This window comes from Pan paniscus, chromosome 9 (assembly GCF_029289425.2).
Source record: "Pan paniscus chromosome 9, NHGRI_mPanPan1-v2.0_pri, whole genome shotgun sequence".
NCBI classification, from domain to species: domain Eukaryota; kingdom Metazoa; phylum Chordata; class Mammalia; order Primates; family Hominidae; genus Pan; species Pan paniscus.
In genome coordinates, this window is record NC_073258.2 from 72,673,595 (window position 1) to 72,691,014 (window position 17,420).

Consider the following 17,420-nt stretch of genomic DNA (forward strand, 5'->3'; position numbering starts at 1 on the left):
CCAGGGCCCGCCTCCTGAGCGCAGCCCGCAGCCCGGACTCGGCCCCGCCTCCCGGACCCTGGGCCCCTCCCAACGTCAGCCCGTCCTAAGCTCCGCCTCCCAGAGTCCGAGCAGCGCCTGGCCACGTGCTACGACATAGTCAACGCCCGGCCCTGGCCCCGCCTCCTGAGCACTTCTCCGGGTCTGGTCTTAGCCCCGCCCCAAGACCTGTCTCCTGGACTCTGCTCCGAGTCTCGCCTCCTGAACCCAATCATCGTTTACCCCCACCCTAACGCCCGCCTCCGGGACTCTTATCCTGCCCCCACGCAAGGCCCCGCCTCCAGGGCGCCTCCAACCTGGACGCTTCCGAAGCCCCACTTCCAGGATCGCCCTATCCTGGCCCCACCCCAGGACCCACCAACCTGAACTCTCCCGAGGACCTGCCCCAACGACGCTTATCCTGGCCCTACCCCAGGCCTCGTACTCATGATGCTCATCCTGGCCCCACCCCAGGCCCCGGCCTCATAACTCTCATCCTGGCCCCGCCCTAGAGCCACCCCCACGACTCTCCTCCTGACCCTACCCCCAGGCCCCGCCCCCTCTCTGCCCCGGCGCACTGCCGTGGGCCCGCCCCCTCTTCAGTCCAGGCCCGGCTTCCGCCCAGTCTCCCGGCAACGCTGCGGCCCCGCCCCCGTCATGGCGCCCGAGGAGAACGCGGGGAGCGAACTCTTGCTGCAGAGTTTCAAGCGCCGCTTCCTGGCGGCGCGCGCCCTGCGCTCCTTCCCCTGGCAGGTGGGCGGCGGGGCTAGTGGAGAGGTCCGCGGGGCTCGCGGGAGTCCAGGGGCAGACGGGATGGGTCTCCGTGCTGAAGCCCCCGGCGCTCCCGCCACGTGAGTGCCTGGGCTGTCGCCGGTCAGGTCCGCGCGACCCGGTCCCCGTCCCTGGGGCCTGGCCAGAGTCGCTCGCACCCTTCTTGCCCCGCGGGCTGGCGGCGTAAGCTGGGGGCCTCTCCACCGTCTTGGGAGGCAGACGCGCACTCGTTGTGGGGTACAGTTCACGATCATTTTCACGACTTTTTAAAGGCAGTAATCCTTCTGGTCACTGGGACACAGCTGCCCTCGCTCATTCTAAAAAGTCAGCGCCCTCAGGACCGCGGGTAACCACGTCCTACTGAGCGCGGTGACCAGGTCACAGGCTGTCCCTCGTGCCTCAGTGTTCTCATCTGTATGTCGAGCACTGCACAGAATTAGCTCATGCGCTGAGGCTTTCACACCTGTGCTGGAAGAGACAGAGAAGGGGGTGGCCTCTCCTCTCCCTGGGGACCTGCCATTCTCAGCACAGGCGCATGGCAGGCAGCAGCCTCCCTTCTGCCAGTAGAGGGGCTTAATGCACCTGGCCGCATTTGTAATTCATGTGCAGTGAGCTCACTGGGATGAGTCAGTTTGGATATATATTTCTCCCTGGGTCTGCCCCATTTTATGGGTGTTGCTTAATCATTTGCGTTATTCCATTGACATAAAATGTTTAGCACTCAGAGATCATTTCTGGTCAGGAGAAATTTGTGCGTTTTTAACCCAAAATAGAAACCTTCATAAAAGCATCATAGGTCTCCATTCAATATTGACTATAATTGTTCACATGCCCACGCTGCATGCTAACTTGGGCTCACCCTCAACACCCACGAGGTGGGTACTATTATTATCACTCACATTTAACCAGAGGGATTGTTTGATTAGGGTGCAGTAGTTGAGAGTTCAGACCCAGGAGACAGCCTGCCTGCTTCGAATCCTGGCCCAAGCCCTGGCCCTGTGTGACCTTGGGCAAGTGACTGCATCTCTCTGTGCTGTTGTTTTCTTATTAATAAAATGGGGGATATAATGATACCTACCTCTTAGGGTTGTTGTCAGCGTTGAGTACAAAAGCCTGTGGATCAGTGCCTGGCTCATGGTAAATGCATGTCGGTGTTAGCTAGTGTTTTTATTCAGTCTCAAAATGTTTAATAAATGCCTTCCGTGAGCCAGCCACCATGGATCAGCAGTACCCATGACAGATGAGGCTCTGCTTGCATGGGAAAGCCAGAGAATTAACAAATAAATGAATAAACAAGAAAAGACCAGATGAGAGTGGCTTTAAAGCCAATAAAACAGGGAAATGGTGAATGGAGCAACTGGGGAGAAGAGTCACCAAAGTCGGGGAATCAGGGAAGCCTTCCCCAAAGAGGTGGCATTTGAACTGGGGCCTGAGTGGTGAAGCAGCCAGCCATGGGAAGGGCTGGGGAACAGGATATGCAAAGGCCTTGTGGTGGAAACAAGCCAGCTGTGGTTGAGGAACAACAGCAAGGCAGCCAGTGTGGCTGGAGTGGAGTGAGCAGGGTGGGCCAGGGGCGAGGGAGAACAGGCCAGAGAGAGGGATTAGGACCAGGTCTTGTAGGGCCTTTTATGGCATGGAAGGAGCTCTGAAGCAATGAAGTGCCTTGCCCTGTGTCACATACCAGCCGAGACAGTCTGGCTAACTCTGGAGCCAAAGTTCGCTGCTGGGCTTGAGGCCCCTGTAAGAGGACAATGTAACCCAGGCTGGTACGGGCACATTCTGCATTTCCACTTAAACTCAGATGGCAAGCCCATCAAACTTTGGTGCCATGGCTGCCCTGGTAATTCCTGGCTGACCAGCGCAACCAGGGAGCTGGCCCATGACCCGGGTGGCCGCTAAGTACCCAGGACTAATGCGGCCAAGAGTCAGTCTTCTAGCCTTCTTCCTGTGACTCATCCAGGTGCACCCTGCGACATCTGAAGGTCAGGCTTTCAGCTGCTGTGGCTTCCACTTCCAACTGGCTCCACATCCCCAGGGAGAGATCACACAGCCCTTTGCCAACACATTCTATTGCGTGTTTAATGTTCCTGTGAATGCACCCTTGAGATTTCTCTCTCTCCCGTCCACACAGAGCTTAGAAGCAAAGTTAAGAGACTCATCAGATTCTGAGCTTCTGTGGGATATTTTGCAGAAGGTAAGAATCCCAGAGTCCCTGGGACTCATGACCCTGCCTCCTGAATCTCTCCGGAAGACCTGAGAGAAGAACCACAGGTGTGCTTGTACCCTTTAAAAACACCCCTGTTCAAGGAACAAAACCATTGAGTCAGCACTGCAGGTGGGTGTCAGCACCTCCGACAGCTCCAGCTCTTTCATTTTCTATCTAAGACTTAGACAAAGATATCAGAATATACAAAAATCTGCATGAGAGGGGGGAATCTAGGGAAAGTTTTTTAAACCCCCCACAGCAAAAACAGAGATGACAGGTGCAAAACAGCTTCTAGCATTTGGTAGATGCTCAGAGACTTTCTTTTTTGCATTCCTGAGGCCTGTCCTGCCCACTCCTGTCTCTTCTAGACCTAAATGGGCCCTTACTTTGCCCACGGTGGGGTTTGGACTCAAGAGCGTCTGCATGCAGGTGAGAGGCAGGATCGCCACCCGGCCCAGCCACAGCCTGACCTTGGCCTTAAGGGCCAAGTGCAGATCACCCTGCATCCTAGTTCTTCACCTTCGAAGGGCCATGAGCCCTTCTGAAAAGACAAAGCAATAGACTCCCTCCCAGAAAGAAGTGCACCAGAAGAATACATTTTCCATACAAACTCTGGAGGCAGACATCGTCCACCCCCACCCACCCAGCCCATCCTAGGAGCCCCAGTGAAGAATTCCTGTGCTAGAGGTGAACCAAGATTATCCACGTGGAAAAGATGCAGCCACAGCAGGGAAGACTTTTGGGGCAATACAGTAGGTCAGGGCTTCGAGCATGGAGATACCTGAAGTTATCTCGCACCCTGCTCTGAGTTTCACCCTGAGCCTCACTCTCATAGGTGGTGAAGCACGAAATGTAGGGATAGCTGCTTTAAAACCCAGCACAAGGCTGGGTGCACTGGCTCACACCTGTAATCCCAGGACTTTGGGAAGCTGAGGTGGATGGATCACCTAAGGTCAGGAGTTCAAGACCGGCCTGGCCAACATGGCAAAAACCCATCTCTACTAAAAAAACAAAAATTAGCTGGGCGTGGTGGTGCACGCCTATAGTCCCAGCTACTCAGGAGGCTGAGGCAGAAGAATCACTTGAACCCAGGAGGCAGAGGCTGCGGTGAGCCAAGATCAGGCCACTGCACTCCAGCCTGGGCAACAGAGCAAGACTCTGTCAGAAAAAATGAAAAACCAGCACCAGCCTGAAGAGCCTGTGTATTGCGTGGGGTACTTTGCTGCCTTTGGGCAGAATCTGCATCCCTCCCAGCCAGCAGGCACTGCAGACTGTCTCCTCCCTCTCCCTCCAGGCTCCTGTTTTCCCACCGTCCCCTGTCCTGCTGCACCAGTCCCTCTGCCCTCCTTTCCAAGTGCCAGGCTGTGGCCACCTCAGAGCTTGCACCAGCTGTTGCCACTGCCTGGAACTTGCTCATCCTGCACTTGACTTCTCTCGGCTTTAGCTGGAGTGTCACCCTGAGCGTCCCCTCCCCTCCATCCTGTCCCCAGGTACACACGCTCCAAGAGAGCAGTTGCCGAGTGGGCCTTCCCTCCTCTTCCATAGAGCCAGACAGTTGGCGATTGTCTTTACTGCAAACCCTGGTTCACACTGGCTCCCCTGGGAGGGAGGTGGTTTGGGCCCACGTGCCCTGTGTTCCTGCTCAGAATGGGCATTAGAAATGCTGCCATAGCCTGTGCCACTGCAGTGGAAGCATTTTTAGGAAACGGCTTATAGCTTAAGACAAACTTCAGATGCATGGGGCCAGAACGCTGTGTCCATCTGCATCTTTGCTGAGGGATCCGGTAGCCTGGAGTTTGCCCTCCGCCGTGTTGGCTTGAAGCTCATAGGTGACTTAAGATGGGCTCTCGAGCAACCAACGTTGCAGTAGACTGAAGCATCCTGTGTGTGTGAAGCACACGCCGTCAGTCAAGTATGCACGGTGCTTTCTCTCAGTACTCATCAAAAAGGTCAGTTATGGGCAGTGTCCGCCCAGTAGCCGGACAGCATAGCCACCTGCGTGCTGCAGATCTCATCCTTCCCAGGCCCTGGGCCTGCTTTGCAAACCCCAGCATGGCAGGGGCCTCCCCAGGCAACTGGCTGCAGCCGCGTGTGACCCATGGGAGACAGTGCAGGGCGGGAAGAAGGGAAGGCCAGCGTCTCTCCCTCACTCTGCCTCCTGGGGTTTCCACAGCAGCTGCTTCTCTGGGGCCCCAGCTCCTAGCATATGGATTCTCATTCCTACCAGGCTGGCCCAGCCCACAGCACTGGAACCCTCACCCATACCCTCTGTCCTGCCCGCCGAAGGGTTTGGAGTTTCCTGCTCTTGTCCATCTCTGGGTTGCCCCACGGGCCCCTGTTGGAAGGTTTAGCTCTTGCCATACCTTTGGAACTAGTTCCGCTGGTGAATTCTCTGCATTGATCCTGCTGGAATGAGCTCTTTCCTGACTGATACAGGATGGATTTTATTTTTTACTTATTTATTTTTTTGAGACAGAGTCTCACTGTGTTGCCCAGGCTGGATTACCGTGGCACAGTCTCGGCTCCCTGAAACCTGCCTCATGGGTCCCAGCAAGTCTCGTGCCTAGCCTCCTAAGAAGCTGGAACTACAGGCACACGCCACCATGCCTGGCTAATTTTTGTATTTTTAGTAGAGACAGAGTTTCACCATGTTGGCCAGGCTGGTCTCGAACTCCTGACCTCAGGTGATCCGCCTGCCTCGGCCTCCCAATAGGCTGGGATTACAGGCATGAGCCACCGCACCTGGCCTAGGATGGATTTTAAAGATGGGCCCGAACATGCAGGGTTTGACATAAGGATGTCGAGAGGCCGTTCCTCAGTAGGCAGAAGCAGACCTGCTGAGTGAAAGGGCCACACTTTTAGCAAATAAACAATCCCCTGCTTCTCCAATACCTTCTTTCTCCCTAGTCCTCCCCAAAAGGGTGCATCTGTGGTCACCAGTAGGTCTGCCCTGTGCCACCAGGAGAGGGCAGCAGTCACCCAGTGTACCCTGCTGCTGCCCTGTGAATCTTAGGATGGGGCCAGCCATGGAGAAGCAGCCTGCTGACAGCCACAGCCTGCAGCATGGGCCGCCCTCACAGTTCTGCCTGGGCTCACTTAAAAGCACCTTTTGTTTTCCTCCTCTTTGTCATGGTCATGTGGCAGCTCTCACGGAATCCTTTTCTCCTGCCCTAGACTACACCCAACCCTACACTTTCAACACCTCTCTTTGAAGGCCCTCCCATCCAGGTTTCCCTACCAAGTGAATTTTTTTTTTAGAGACAAGGTCTCTTGCCCAGGCTGTCCTCGAACTTCTGGGCTCAAGCAGTCCTCCCATGTCATCCTCTAGAGTAGCTGGGACTATTCGGCACACACCACCACACCCAACGAAGTGAATATTTTATATGGCAGCTGGCCGGTATTACACCATTCTATCCCATATCTCCCCTCCAAACTTGGTGAAAATCATCTGGCCATTTTTACAGATTAGAACGAAAGCAAACAAGCTCTCACTCTTTCTGCCCCCAGCACGAGGCTGTCCACACAGAGCCTTTGGACGAGCTGTACGAGGCGCTGGTGGAGACCCTGATGGCCAAGGAGTCCACCCAGGGCCACCGGAGCTATTTGCTGGTATGAGAAGGGCACCCTCCTCCCCCTCACAGCCCAGATACCCTTCCTGCACAGACAAAGTGAAAACGTGGGTGTGGGTTCAAATCCTGACTCACCCATTCTGCAGTCTTAGACATGAGGTTCGTCAACCTTCTTTAGCCTCAGTTTCCCTGTCTGTAAATCAAGCACTTCAACAACAACAGCATGTCTTATAGGGTTGTGAGGCATTTGTCCAATAGGTGACACACTCTACCTGCTTCACAAGGACCTGGTGCCCAGTCCTCAAAGAATAGTTGACAGGTCCGGGTGTGGTGGCTCACACCTGTAATCCCAGCACTTTGGGAGGCTGAGGCGGGTGGATCCGAGGTCAGGAGTTCAAGACCAGCCTGGCCAATATGGTGAAACCCTGTCTCTACTAAAAATACAAAAATTAGGCCGGGCGTGGTGGCTCATGCCTGTAATCCCAGCACTTTGGGAGGCTGAGGCAGGTGGATCACCTGAGATCAGGAGTTTGAGACCAGCCTGGCCAACGTGGTGGAACTCTGCCTTTACTAAAAATACAAAAATTAGCTTGGTGTGGTAGTGGGCGCCTATAATCCCAGCTACTCGGGAGGATGAGGCAGGAGAATCTCTTGAACCCGGGAGGTGGAGGTTGTAGTGAGCCAAGATCGCGCTATTGCACTCCCACCTGGGCAACAAGAGTGAAACTCTGTCTCAAAAAAAAGTAGAAAAATTAGCCAGACATGGTGACACATGCCTGTAGTCACACCTACTTGGGCAGCTAAGGCAGGAGAATTGCTTGAACCCAGGAGGCAGAGGTTGCAGTGAGCCAAGATTGTGCCACTGACTCCAGCCTGGGGAACAGAGCTCAAAAAAAATAAGATAAAACATAGATACAGAAAACCACAAAGGAAAAACATAGCATATTGAATCATCACAAGGCAGCCACCCCTTCATAGCCACACCCGGCCCCTGGCCACAAATGACCTGTGCTCCATCGCCAGAATTCCATTGTCTCAGGAATGTTCAATGAATGGAATCCTGTGTGGCCTGAGATGAGTGTCTTTCATGCCACGTGACACCCTTGAGGCCTGTGCAAGCTGTTGGCATGTCAACAGTTAGCTGCTTCTCATTGCTGAGTGGCGATTGGTCCTGTCATGGTTTATTCAGCCATGTGGTGGATGGCTGCTTGTCTTCTAAGCCACTTGCCTTCTGATCACTGGACTGACTCTCTCGCCTTCTCTTGGTGCTGCCCTCGGGAGGCTCAGTCACACTCTCCAAGAGCACAGCCATCATCTCCCACGGCATCACAGTCCTGGTCACATGGGATGCCACCCTCTACCTTGCAGAATGGGCCATCAAGAACCCAGCAGCCTTCACTGATAGGTGACCTCAGGACACAGGGCAGGGCACCGAGGCAGGCTTACCCTGGTGCAGTCGCAGACATGATCCCCTTTCCTCCCGCCAGGACTGTCCTAGAGCTTGGCAGTGGTGCCGGCCTCACAGGCCTGGCCATCTGCAAGATGTGCCGCCCCCGGGCATACATCTTCAGCGACTGTCACAGCCGGGTCCTCCAGCAGCTCTGAGGGAATGTCCTTCTCAATGGCCTCTCATTAGGGGCAGATATCACTGCCAACTTAGACAGCCCCAGGGTGACAGTGGCCCAGCTGGACTGGGAGGTCGCGACGGTCTGTCAGCTCTCTGCCATCCAGCCAGATGTTGTCATTGCAGCAGGTAATGCCCAGCCCCGGGCATCCTGTGCAGGCGGTGTCCTTGCAGCTCTAACCAGCTCTTGGCTCTGGGAAAAGGGAACAATGGACGCTGTCGGGCATGGACATGATGGGGCTTCCAGAAGAGTTACTCTGGGCCTCCAGGGTGACATCAAAGGACAGGGGTGCCTCTTAAGCTGACCTTCAAGCCACAGCCCTCTTGTTGGAGACAGGCATACTCCCGTTACAGTCATCACCACATGGCTCTGTCCCAGAGCCATGCCTGTGTGTTTCAGAGACCACAGGAGGAAAACAACCACTTCTGGGATGAGGACAGGGCCGTTGAGAGAAGGTGGTGTTTGGCTGGGCCACGGAAAACCCCTCACCCCTGCCAGCACACTCAGTCTCCTCTCTGGTCGAACAGAGCTCTCCCTGTGGTCCTGGGTCCCTGCCCTCAAAACCACAGGTCCAGCAGTAGCCAGGGACACAGGCCCACCCCTGCAAGCCAGCAGACAAATCCGCAGACACCTGAAACACGAAGTTCATCGCAGGGTCAGGCTTTGTGTCATTCACAGCCCTCTAGATAGGCCGAGAACCAGAGCTCGTTTTTTAAGGAACACCAGTGAGTCTGGAGATTTTTTTCTTTTGCTTCAGTCTTTTGCAGCTTTCTCTACTAAGGGTTCTCCTTTTTCACCCAAGTAATTGCCTTTCCATCTAATGGCCCAAATGATCAAATGGCATCTACTAGTCTCATATGACTGCTGCCTCTCTGGCCTCGCCCTTCTGCTGAGGTCAGCATGACCTGGAACTGTCCGCTGGTCCCTTTCAGTAACCTGAAGCTTTCACCGTAGACGTGCTGTATTGCCCAGAAGCCATCTTGTCGCTGGTCGGGGTCCTGCAGAGGCTGGCTGCCTGCCGGGAGCACCAGCGGGCTCCTCAATTCTACATGGCCCTTACCATCCGCAACCCAGAGACGTGCCAGCTGTTCACCACCGAGCTATGTGAGCCCCCACGCCCACCCGGGCCTGCATGGTCCCCAAGCTGTCCCTGCGGGACTCCAGTGGAAGTGAAAGAACTGGGGGCCGGGGAAAAGCTAGGATGCCCCACACTCCCACACCATGCGGGGAACTAGGGCAGAGGCCAGTGAGCAGGGTGGGCTCGGGGCGTGGGGGGCTTGTGGCAGGAGGAGGGCAGCTCAGCACAGGGAGGGAGGATCTGAGCCCAGCAGCCCTACTGTGTGCTTCAGAGCAGGGTTCCCTAAGCCCTTGGGCCTCGGTTTCCTCATCTATAAAATGGAGGTGGCGGGAGGGGCAGTCGGGGTCAGGGCTGGACACAGCTGTGGCCTGCAGGACGCTGGAGCACAGGCTGTACAGGCGGATCCACCACGCCACTGTCCTGAGCACCCAGTCGATGGAAGATGAGCAGGGTGACTATAGAGAAGGGGAACTGGCCCCATAGTGGGCCAGCCACTGTCCTCAGACCTGACATTTGTCAGCCCCCGCACCTGTGAGAGTGTGATATCATTGTCCCATCTCACCGACAAAGACACTAGGACACACAGAGGACAAGTAACCCCCGAGCTCCCATAGACTGCAGCCCGGCCACCTGGCTCTCGTGCCTCCACTCTACTCCCAAGCCCCCCATTGCCACCAGCCTTTGCCCCAGCTCCCCCTGAGCACAGCCCCTCCTGGCAGCCATGTGCACAGATGCACCCACAGCAGCCTCTGCCTGCACACAGAGACACGGACAACCCAGTGCCTGTCCACGTGGGGCAGCCCGTTAACTACAGAGCCAACAAACAAGCCAGGACACGAAGACATACTGGGTTCCACAACAGAGTCCCGCACAACCTCACACAGGAGGCTGGCTGGGCGCGGGGCTCAGGCCTGTCATCCCAGCACTTTAGGTGGCTAAGGTAGGAGGACTACTTGACCCCAGGTGTTCAAGACCAACCTGGGCCACATAGTGGGACCCCATCTTCACAAAACTTACAGAAACTAGCCAGATGTGGTTGCACACGCCTGTAGTCCCAGCTACTCGGCAAGCTGAGGTGGGAGGATGGCTTGAGCCCACGAGGTGGAGGCTGCAGTGAGCCCTGATCTCACCACTGCACTCCAGCGTGGGCAACAGAGCAAGACCCTGTCTCAAAAAAGCAAAAAAGCCAAAAAAAAAAAAAAAAAAAAAAAAGGAAGTCTTTCTTCAGATACTTACTTGAAAAAAAACCTGCAATATCTTTTAAGTGAAAAAAACAGTGCCAAGCAGCACACATAGTATAAGCCCCCACCAACCTTTTTTTTTTTTTTTTTGAGACAGAGTCTGGCCTTGTATTGCCCAGGCTGGAGTGCAGTGGTGCCATCTCGGCCCACTGCAACCTCCCACCTCCCAGGTTCAAGCTATTCTCTCATCTCAGCCTCCTGAGTAGCTGGGACTACAGGTGCGTGCTACCACGCCTGGCTAATTTTTGTATTGTTTCTAGAGTTGAGGTTTCTCCATGTTGGCCAGGCTGACCTTGAACTCCTGACCTCAAGTGATCTGCTGCCTCATCCTCCCAAAGTGTTAGGAATACGGGCGTGAGCTACTGCGCCCAGCCCCATTTTTGTTTAAAAACTAATAATAATCACCCACACGTGGTTATGAGTACCTATATTCCAACTACTCAGGAGGCTGAGGTGGGAGGATGGCTTAAGCCCAGGAGTTTGTGGCCACCTTGAGCAACATAGCAAGACTTCATCTCAAAAAAAATTATCACAATAATCATTTTCACATAAGTATACCTATAGGGGAAAACCTAGAACATATATATAGCAGGCTTGTCCAACCTGTGGCCCTACACAAATCTGTAAACTTTCTTAAAACAATATGAGATTTTTTTGTGATTTTTTTTCTTTTAGCTCATCAGCTATTGCTAGCATTAGTGTATTTTATGTGTGGCCCAAGGCGATTCTTCTTCTTCCAATGTGGCGCATGTAGGCCAAAAGATTGGACATCGTTGATATACACGTTAACAGGTGCCATCCTTGGATGGCAGGATTATAGAGATTGCTACACGTTCATGTGTATACTACTTCATTTTTATAAATACGCATTTTCCACTCGTAACAAAAAACCGTGATTGAAAATCATCCCGGGTCACAGTGTCTCATGCCTGTAATCCCAACACTGTAAGAGGCTGAGGCTTTGGGAAGCTGAGGTGAGCAGATCACCTGAGGTCAAGAGTTCAAGACCAGCCTGGCTAACACGGTGAAACCCCATCTCTACTAAAAACCCAAAAATTAGCCAGGCGTGGTGGTGCACGCCTATAATCCCAGCTACTCGCGAGGCTGAGGCAGGAGAATCACTTGAACCTGGGAGGCGTTGCAGTGAGCTGAGATTGCGCCACTGCACTCCAGCTGGGGAACAGAGTAAAACTCCATCTAAATAATAATAATAAAAGAGGCTAAGGCAGGAGCATCACTTGAGGCCATGCGTTCAGGACCCCATCTCTACAAAATAAAAAAATTACTGGCATGGTGGCATGCATCTGTCATCCCAGCTACTCAGGAAGTGGGAGGATTGCTAGAGCCCAGGAGTCGAGGCTGTGGTGAGCAATGACTGTGCCACTGCACTCCAGCCTGGGTGAAAGAACAAGATCGTATCTCAAAAAAAAAAAAAAAAAAAGAATCATTCTGGATAATGGCTCTTCAGACATCTGTGCTTATGAGAACACCAGCCCCTTCTAAGCTGTGTGTGTGTGTGTGTGTGTGTGTGTGTGTGTGTGTGTGTGTGTGTGTGTGTGTGTTTTGAGATAGAGTCTCACTCTGTCACTCAGGCTGGAGTGCAGTGGCAGAATCTCAGCTCACTGCAACCTCCGCCTCCTGGGTTCAAGCAATTCTCCTGCCTCAGCCTCCCAAGTAGCTGGGATTACAGGCACCTGCCATCATGCCTGGCTAATTTTTGTATTTTTGTAGAGATGGAGTTCCACCACGTTGGCCAGGCTGGTCTTGAACACCTGACCTCAAGTGATCCGCCGGCGTTGGCCTCCCAAAGTGTTGGGATTACAGGCATGAGCCACTGTGCCCGGCCACTTTCTAAGCTTTGTGAAGAGTGGATTGACTAAGCAGCCAGGTAGATGTGGGTTCAGATCTCTGCTTCTGTCCTGCTGTGCCAAGTGCTGGGGCAGACACAGGCAGAGAGTGGACAGCAGCATGGTGCCTGCTGCTAGCCATTTCTATGCAAAACCAGATTTCTGGTCCCATCCTGGAGGCCAATTCTAGGTACCTGGGTGGGCCTGGGAACCTGTGAACAAAGTATACTGACTTAGACACCCCCCACCCCGCCAGGCCTGTCCTAGCAGCCCCACACAATACGCTCATGTCCTGTCCCCAAACACCGCCATCCTCAAACACGTGCTCTGTTTCCAGGCTGGACTGGGATCAGATGGAAAGTGGAAGCTCATCATGACCAGAAACTGTTTCCCTACAGAGAGCACTTGGAGATGGCAAAGCTGAACCTCACACTGTAGGACTCACACATGACTCCAACGGGATTGTGAGAATTAAGTCACTCTCGTGGGAAGAATTTTTATATGGGAAAGCGGATAAAACTTTCATTGGACTGGAATGTTTGGAGAATGTTAAATTCCAAATCAGGAACCACAAACTGCCCTCTAATAAGACATCGGCTATCTAAGCATGTGGGTTCCCCCTTTCTGCCAGCAGTTCTGGTTCTTAAGAAAATCACCATAAATCAGACATGAAAATTCTGGCTCCAAAAATAGCATTTTCTTTGTGCAAATAAAAACGTGTGTATCAAGCATGACATTCCCCCAACGTGGACACACTTGGTTCCTCACAAAGCCAAGCCCGCTGCAGCTGCCACATCCCTGGACACACTCGTTTCCTCACAAAGCCAAGCCCGCTGCAGCTGCCACATCCCTGGACACACTCGTTTCCTCACAAAGCCAAGCCCGCTGCAGCTGCCACATCCCTGGACACACTTGGTTCCTCACAAAGCCAAGCCCGCTGCAGCTGCCACATCCCTGGGTTTATGATGCAGCAGGTGCTTTTTTCAAGACAGGAATCAAAGTGTTAGGAACATGGCAGAAAGGTGACACCTGGAGACCAAGTGCAGGATGAGGAGTACTGCAGAGGTCACAGGGAAGTCACAGAACAGTAATACGCTAGCAGGGGCATGGGGCGTGAAGAACAGAAGAAGACAGGAAGCGTTTCAGAGACTCCAAAGAAGAAATTGGGGCCAACCACAGCTTCCCGGGTCATTCACCAGGTGGCACCACTGCCTTCATTTCAGCTTCCGGCCACTGGGAGGCGCTGCTCGAAAGGGTTTGCCCTGAGACACCAAGAAGAAGCTGCGGGAAGGACAGCAGGGGCCCTGGGGTTTTAGCCTCTGGCCCAGGAGTTATGTGTCCATAACCAAAGGGAGCACAGTCTGCACCCAGCTCTCATCCCATCAGAGCTGCTGCGACTCCCGCAGGTTCTTCCAGAACTGGTTTAGCTTGCCTGCAGGATCAGGAAAGTTTGAGAAAAGCATCTGCAAAATACTAAAGAGCAGAGCTTTCTTCATTGCCTGTCCCCACCCCATCCCAGGTCACCACCTGACTGACCCCAGGTCCCCGACCCAACAACAACCCCTCCCAAGTCCCTAACTCCCTCACTTGGACTTGAGACCCTTCACAACCCAGCAGCGCTCCGCCTCCAACTTGACATCATGCTTTCTGGAAACTTCCCCGTGTGTCCCACTTTCCCACACTTGGTGCGCTGGAGCACCTTCCGGCCTCTACATGCTGTACGTTCCCCTGTGAGCACCCTCCTCTCGGCCTCTGGCCAACACAGTCCCACCCATCTGTGGGTAACAAGGGGGTATGGGTGTTCTTTTCAGCCTTGCTAAACTGTCTGAATCAAGGATCACAAACTACAGCCTGCAGGCCAAATCCAGCCCACAGCCTGTGTTTTTAAATAAATCTTTATTGGAACAAAGCCACACCCCTTAATCTACAGATGATCTGTGGCTACTTTCACACCACAACAGAGTACCATGGTTCTGACAGAGACTGGGGGACCCAGTCTAAATGACTTCTGACCTGGACCTTTACTGAAAATCCTCCCAATCATTCTGTTGACAAGAATGATGTATTACTTTTTGCAATAAGAAACAAGTAACCTTTGCAGAATTCCACCCATCTTTCAAGGCTGGTCCCAGAAGTTCCCTTTGCCCACACACCTACCTGATCCTGATCACTTCCTAAACTGCAGCCTGGCCCACCCGGCTCCAGCATCATTTGTGGAGTGTCAGCTCCATAAATCCAGAGGGCAGGTGGGGTTGTGTCCTAACTTTCCCGAGCCTACTGTACTGAAACGGGACAGCAGAGTAGGCCAGCCTCTGTGACTTCCGCTCCCTCACTAGCTTTTCCACCAGACCCCCCATGGTACCACCCTGGCTGTGGGAAGCAGGGATCAGGGATTGTGGCTCGGTGCCAGTCTCCAGAACCCTGCCCACCCTGGCGTGGTGGCAGACATGGCTACCTGCAGCTGAGCTGCCAGTTCCTCTGAGTCCTCAAAGACCGGGCCATTTTCTTCATGTTTCACCAGCTCATGTAAACTGCAGAGAGAACCAAGGGAGCCTGAGAGCTGCCTGGAGAAGACACCAGACCCCTGGGGTGTCCAGCTTGGCTCCCACCCACCCACGCTCAAGCCAGGCTGGGGGTTGGAACAGGATGTGTGGTTTCTGGGAGCTGGTTCTTAGATTTGGCATCTGAAGGGTATAAAGGCCTGGGGGTGCACATCAAAATGGCCAAATCGATTTGAGGAGGGAGCCTTAAGGAAGGTTTGTACCTTCTGTGCTGGATGCTCTTCAAGTACTGAAGAATTATTTTTGCATGTTTTTCTTAATTCCATGGCCATGGAACAAGTAAACACAACCCCCTGGGGACTGGCTCAGCACATAAAAGATGACTTTTCTAGGACACCAGATTTGATCCCGACATTCCCTGAGCTCAGCTCACACGAGGGGCTCGCACCCCTGAATCCCATCGAGGAGCCGGCTCCTGAGCAGGGGCCAAGGGCTCAACTTGTGCTGGGGCTACTGCTTCTAGAATCTCCTCTAACGCCACCCTTCCAAACACCTGTCTATGCTGGGTGGAGTGAGGCCACAGCATGACATTCATTTAACTGATTCAAACCCACCATGTGAGCTTGGCCAAAAGGGACATGGTGGGAGAGAAAAACAAAGAAAACCATGTAAGCCTGCAGGCAATTCCCTCCAATTCTACTCTAGGAGCAAAAGCCTTGAGTGGAGTTCTAGTATTTAAGGTGCTTTCTTTTTTCACATTAGGTTGGTGCAAAAGTTATTGCCATTTTTAATGGCAAAAACCGTGATTACTTTTGTACCAACCTAAATATAACATGAGCTCTAAATGGAAGCAGCTACTTCAGTGAGGCTCAGCCCAGCCACAGTAACCGCAGGGCTCCTCCTCATGGCCTCCAGTGTGTGCTGGACTGACCGAGGGGCAAGGCCTCACTGTGGGCAGCTCACTCTACACTGCTTCCCCCTCAGCGGTGGATCTGTGAAGCTATCCCCAGAAAGATTCGGGTTCTGCTCCTACCACTTGAAGTTCACAGCACACGCAGGCAAACAGCTCCTGAACATGTCCACCACCTTCATGGGCAGGTCCAGGCCACTGGAGGATGTGTCCAGACAGACACCCAGGTCCACTGACCCTGCTAGGCAAGAGGGGTGGGTTAGAGCGCTGGTCTCTGCCCTGGGAACAAAAATCCTCCCAGCAGAGTGAGACAACATCCTCCAAGGGGAGTGAAAATTGGATAAGGCCCCCGACATCCCCAAGCACAAGTGGCTTAAGCTGGCCAAGCAGCCACACGGCCTGGCTGGGACATCTGAAAATGTAAGTTGACACTTTTTCTACATAACCACAATTTGTTTTTTGTTGTTGTTTTGTTTTGTTTTGTTTTGAGACAGAGTCTCACTCTGTCACCCAGGCTGGAGTGCAGTGGCACAATCTCAGCTCCCTGCAACCTCCACCTCCGAGGTTTACCTCCTGCCTATAATCCCAGCATTTTGGGAGGCCAAGGCGGGTGGATCACCTGAGGTCAGGAGTTCAAGACCAGCCTGGCCAACATGGTGAAACCGCATCTCTACTAAAAAAAAATACAAAATTAGCGAAGCGTCGTGGCAGGTGCCTGTAATCCCAGCTACTCAGGAGGCTGAGGCAGGAAAATCGCTTGAACCCGGGAAGGCAGAGGATGCAGTGAGCCAAGATCGCACCATTGCACTCCAGCCTGGGCTACAAGAGCGAAACTCTGTCTCAAAATAATAATAATAATAATAATAATAAACCACATCACACCCACCACAAACCAGCTGTCAGTGTGAAAATAAAGCCAAATAGCTTAACATTTCTAAAGACTAGCTGGGGCCAGGCATGATGGGTCAGGCCTGGAGTCCCAGCACTTAGGGAGGCCAAGGCGAGAGGATCACTTGAGGTCAGGAGTTCAAGACCAGCCTGGCCAACATGGTGAAACCCTGTTTCTACTAAAAATACAAAAATAAGCTGGGTGTGGTGGGCACCTGTAGTCCCAGCTACTCGGGAGGCTGAGGCATGAGAATTGCTTGAATGTGAGACACAGAGGTTGCAGTGAGCTGAGATCGCACCACTGCACCGCAGCCTGGGCGACAGAGACTTTGTCTCAAAAAAAAAAAAAAAGACACCAATGACGAAACAAGAAAAAAAAAAGATGCTTGGAAACTACTGAAAAATTAGAAAGCTTGGTATCTACAGATTCACATCTGGGCTCCCTGCCCTGCTGTGAAACCCTCTGAGCCTCAGTTACCCACATGTAAAGCAGTATAAGACCCTATGGCAGAGAGCTGCAGTGAGGATTAAGGAGACAAGATCGTGGGAAGCACAGGGTAAAGGCGGCGTGCCCCTCCCTGGACTCCAATGCCTGGAGTCGCAAGACAAGCTGAAAAAGGAGCCAGGCACTGAAGGACAAAGCGGTGTTGACTTTCTTCATCTGTGTTTCCAGTGCGGTCCAATTCACGGTGGTTTCCAAGCGCCTCCTGGAGGAGAAAACACATGAGGGTGTGGTCAGGGATCTCTGCTGACAGACTTACTGTGG

The 17,420-nt window shown here is 53.3% G+C and overlaps 2 protein-coding genes across 2 annotated transcripts in view; one reads left to right on the plus strand and one right to left on the minus strand.

Annotated features, from left to right (window-relative positions):
* The window catches only part of LOC130540629 (uncharacterized), a 192,117-nt gene that overhangs the window by 107,141 nt on the left and 67,556 nt on the right, over positions 1 to 17,420 (minus strand). The gene's annotated exons all lie outside the window — the stretch shown is intronic.
* FAM86C1P (family with sequence similarity 86 member C1) lies at positions 12 to 14,264 on the plus strand. The gene is made up of 5 exons (XM_055093726.2): positions 12 to 771; positions 2,921 to 2,983; positions 6,503 to 6,604; positions 9,144 to 9,293; positions 12,693 to 14,264. The coding sequence occupies exons 1-5, from the start codon at positions 676 to 678 to the stop codon at positions 12,777 to 12,779; spliced, it is 498 nt and encodes a 165-aa protein (XP_054949701.1). The 5' UTR covers positions 12 to 675; the 3' UTR covers positions 12,780 to 14,264.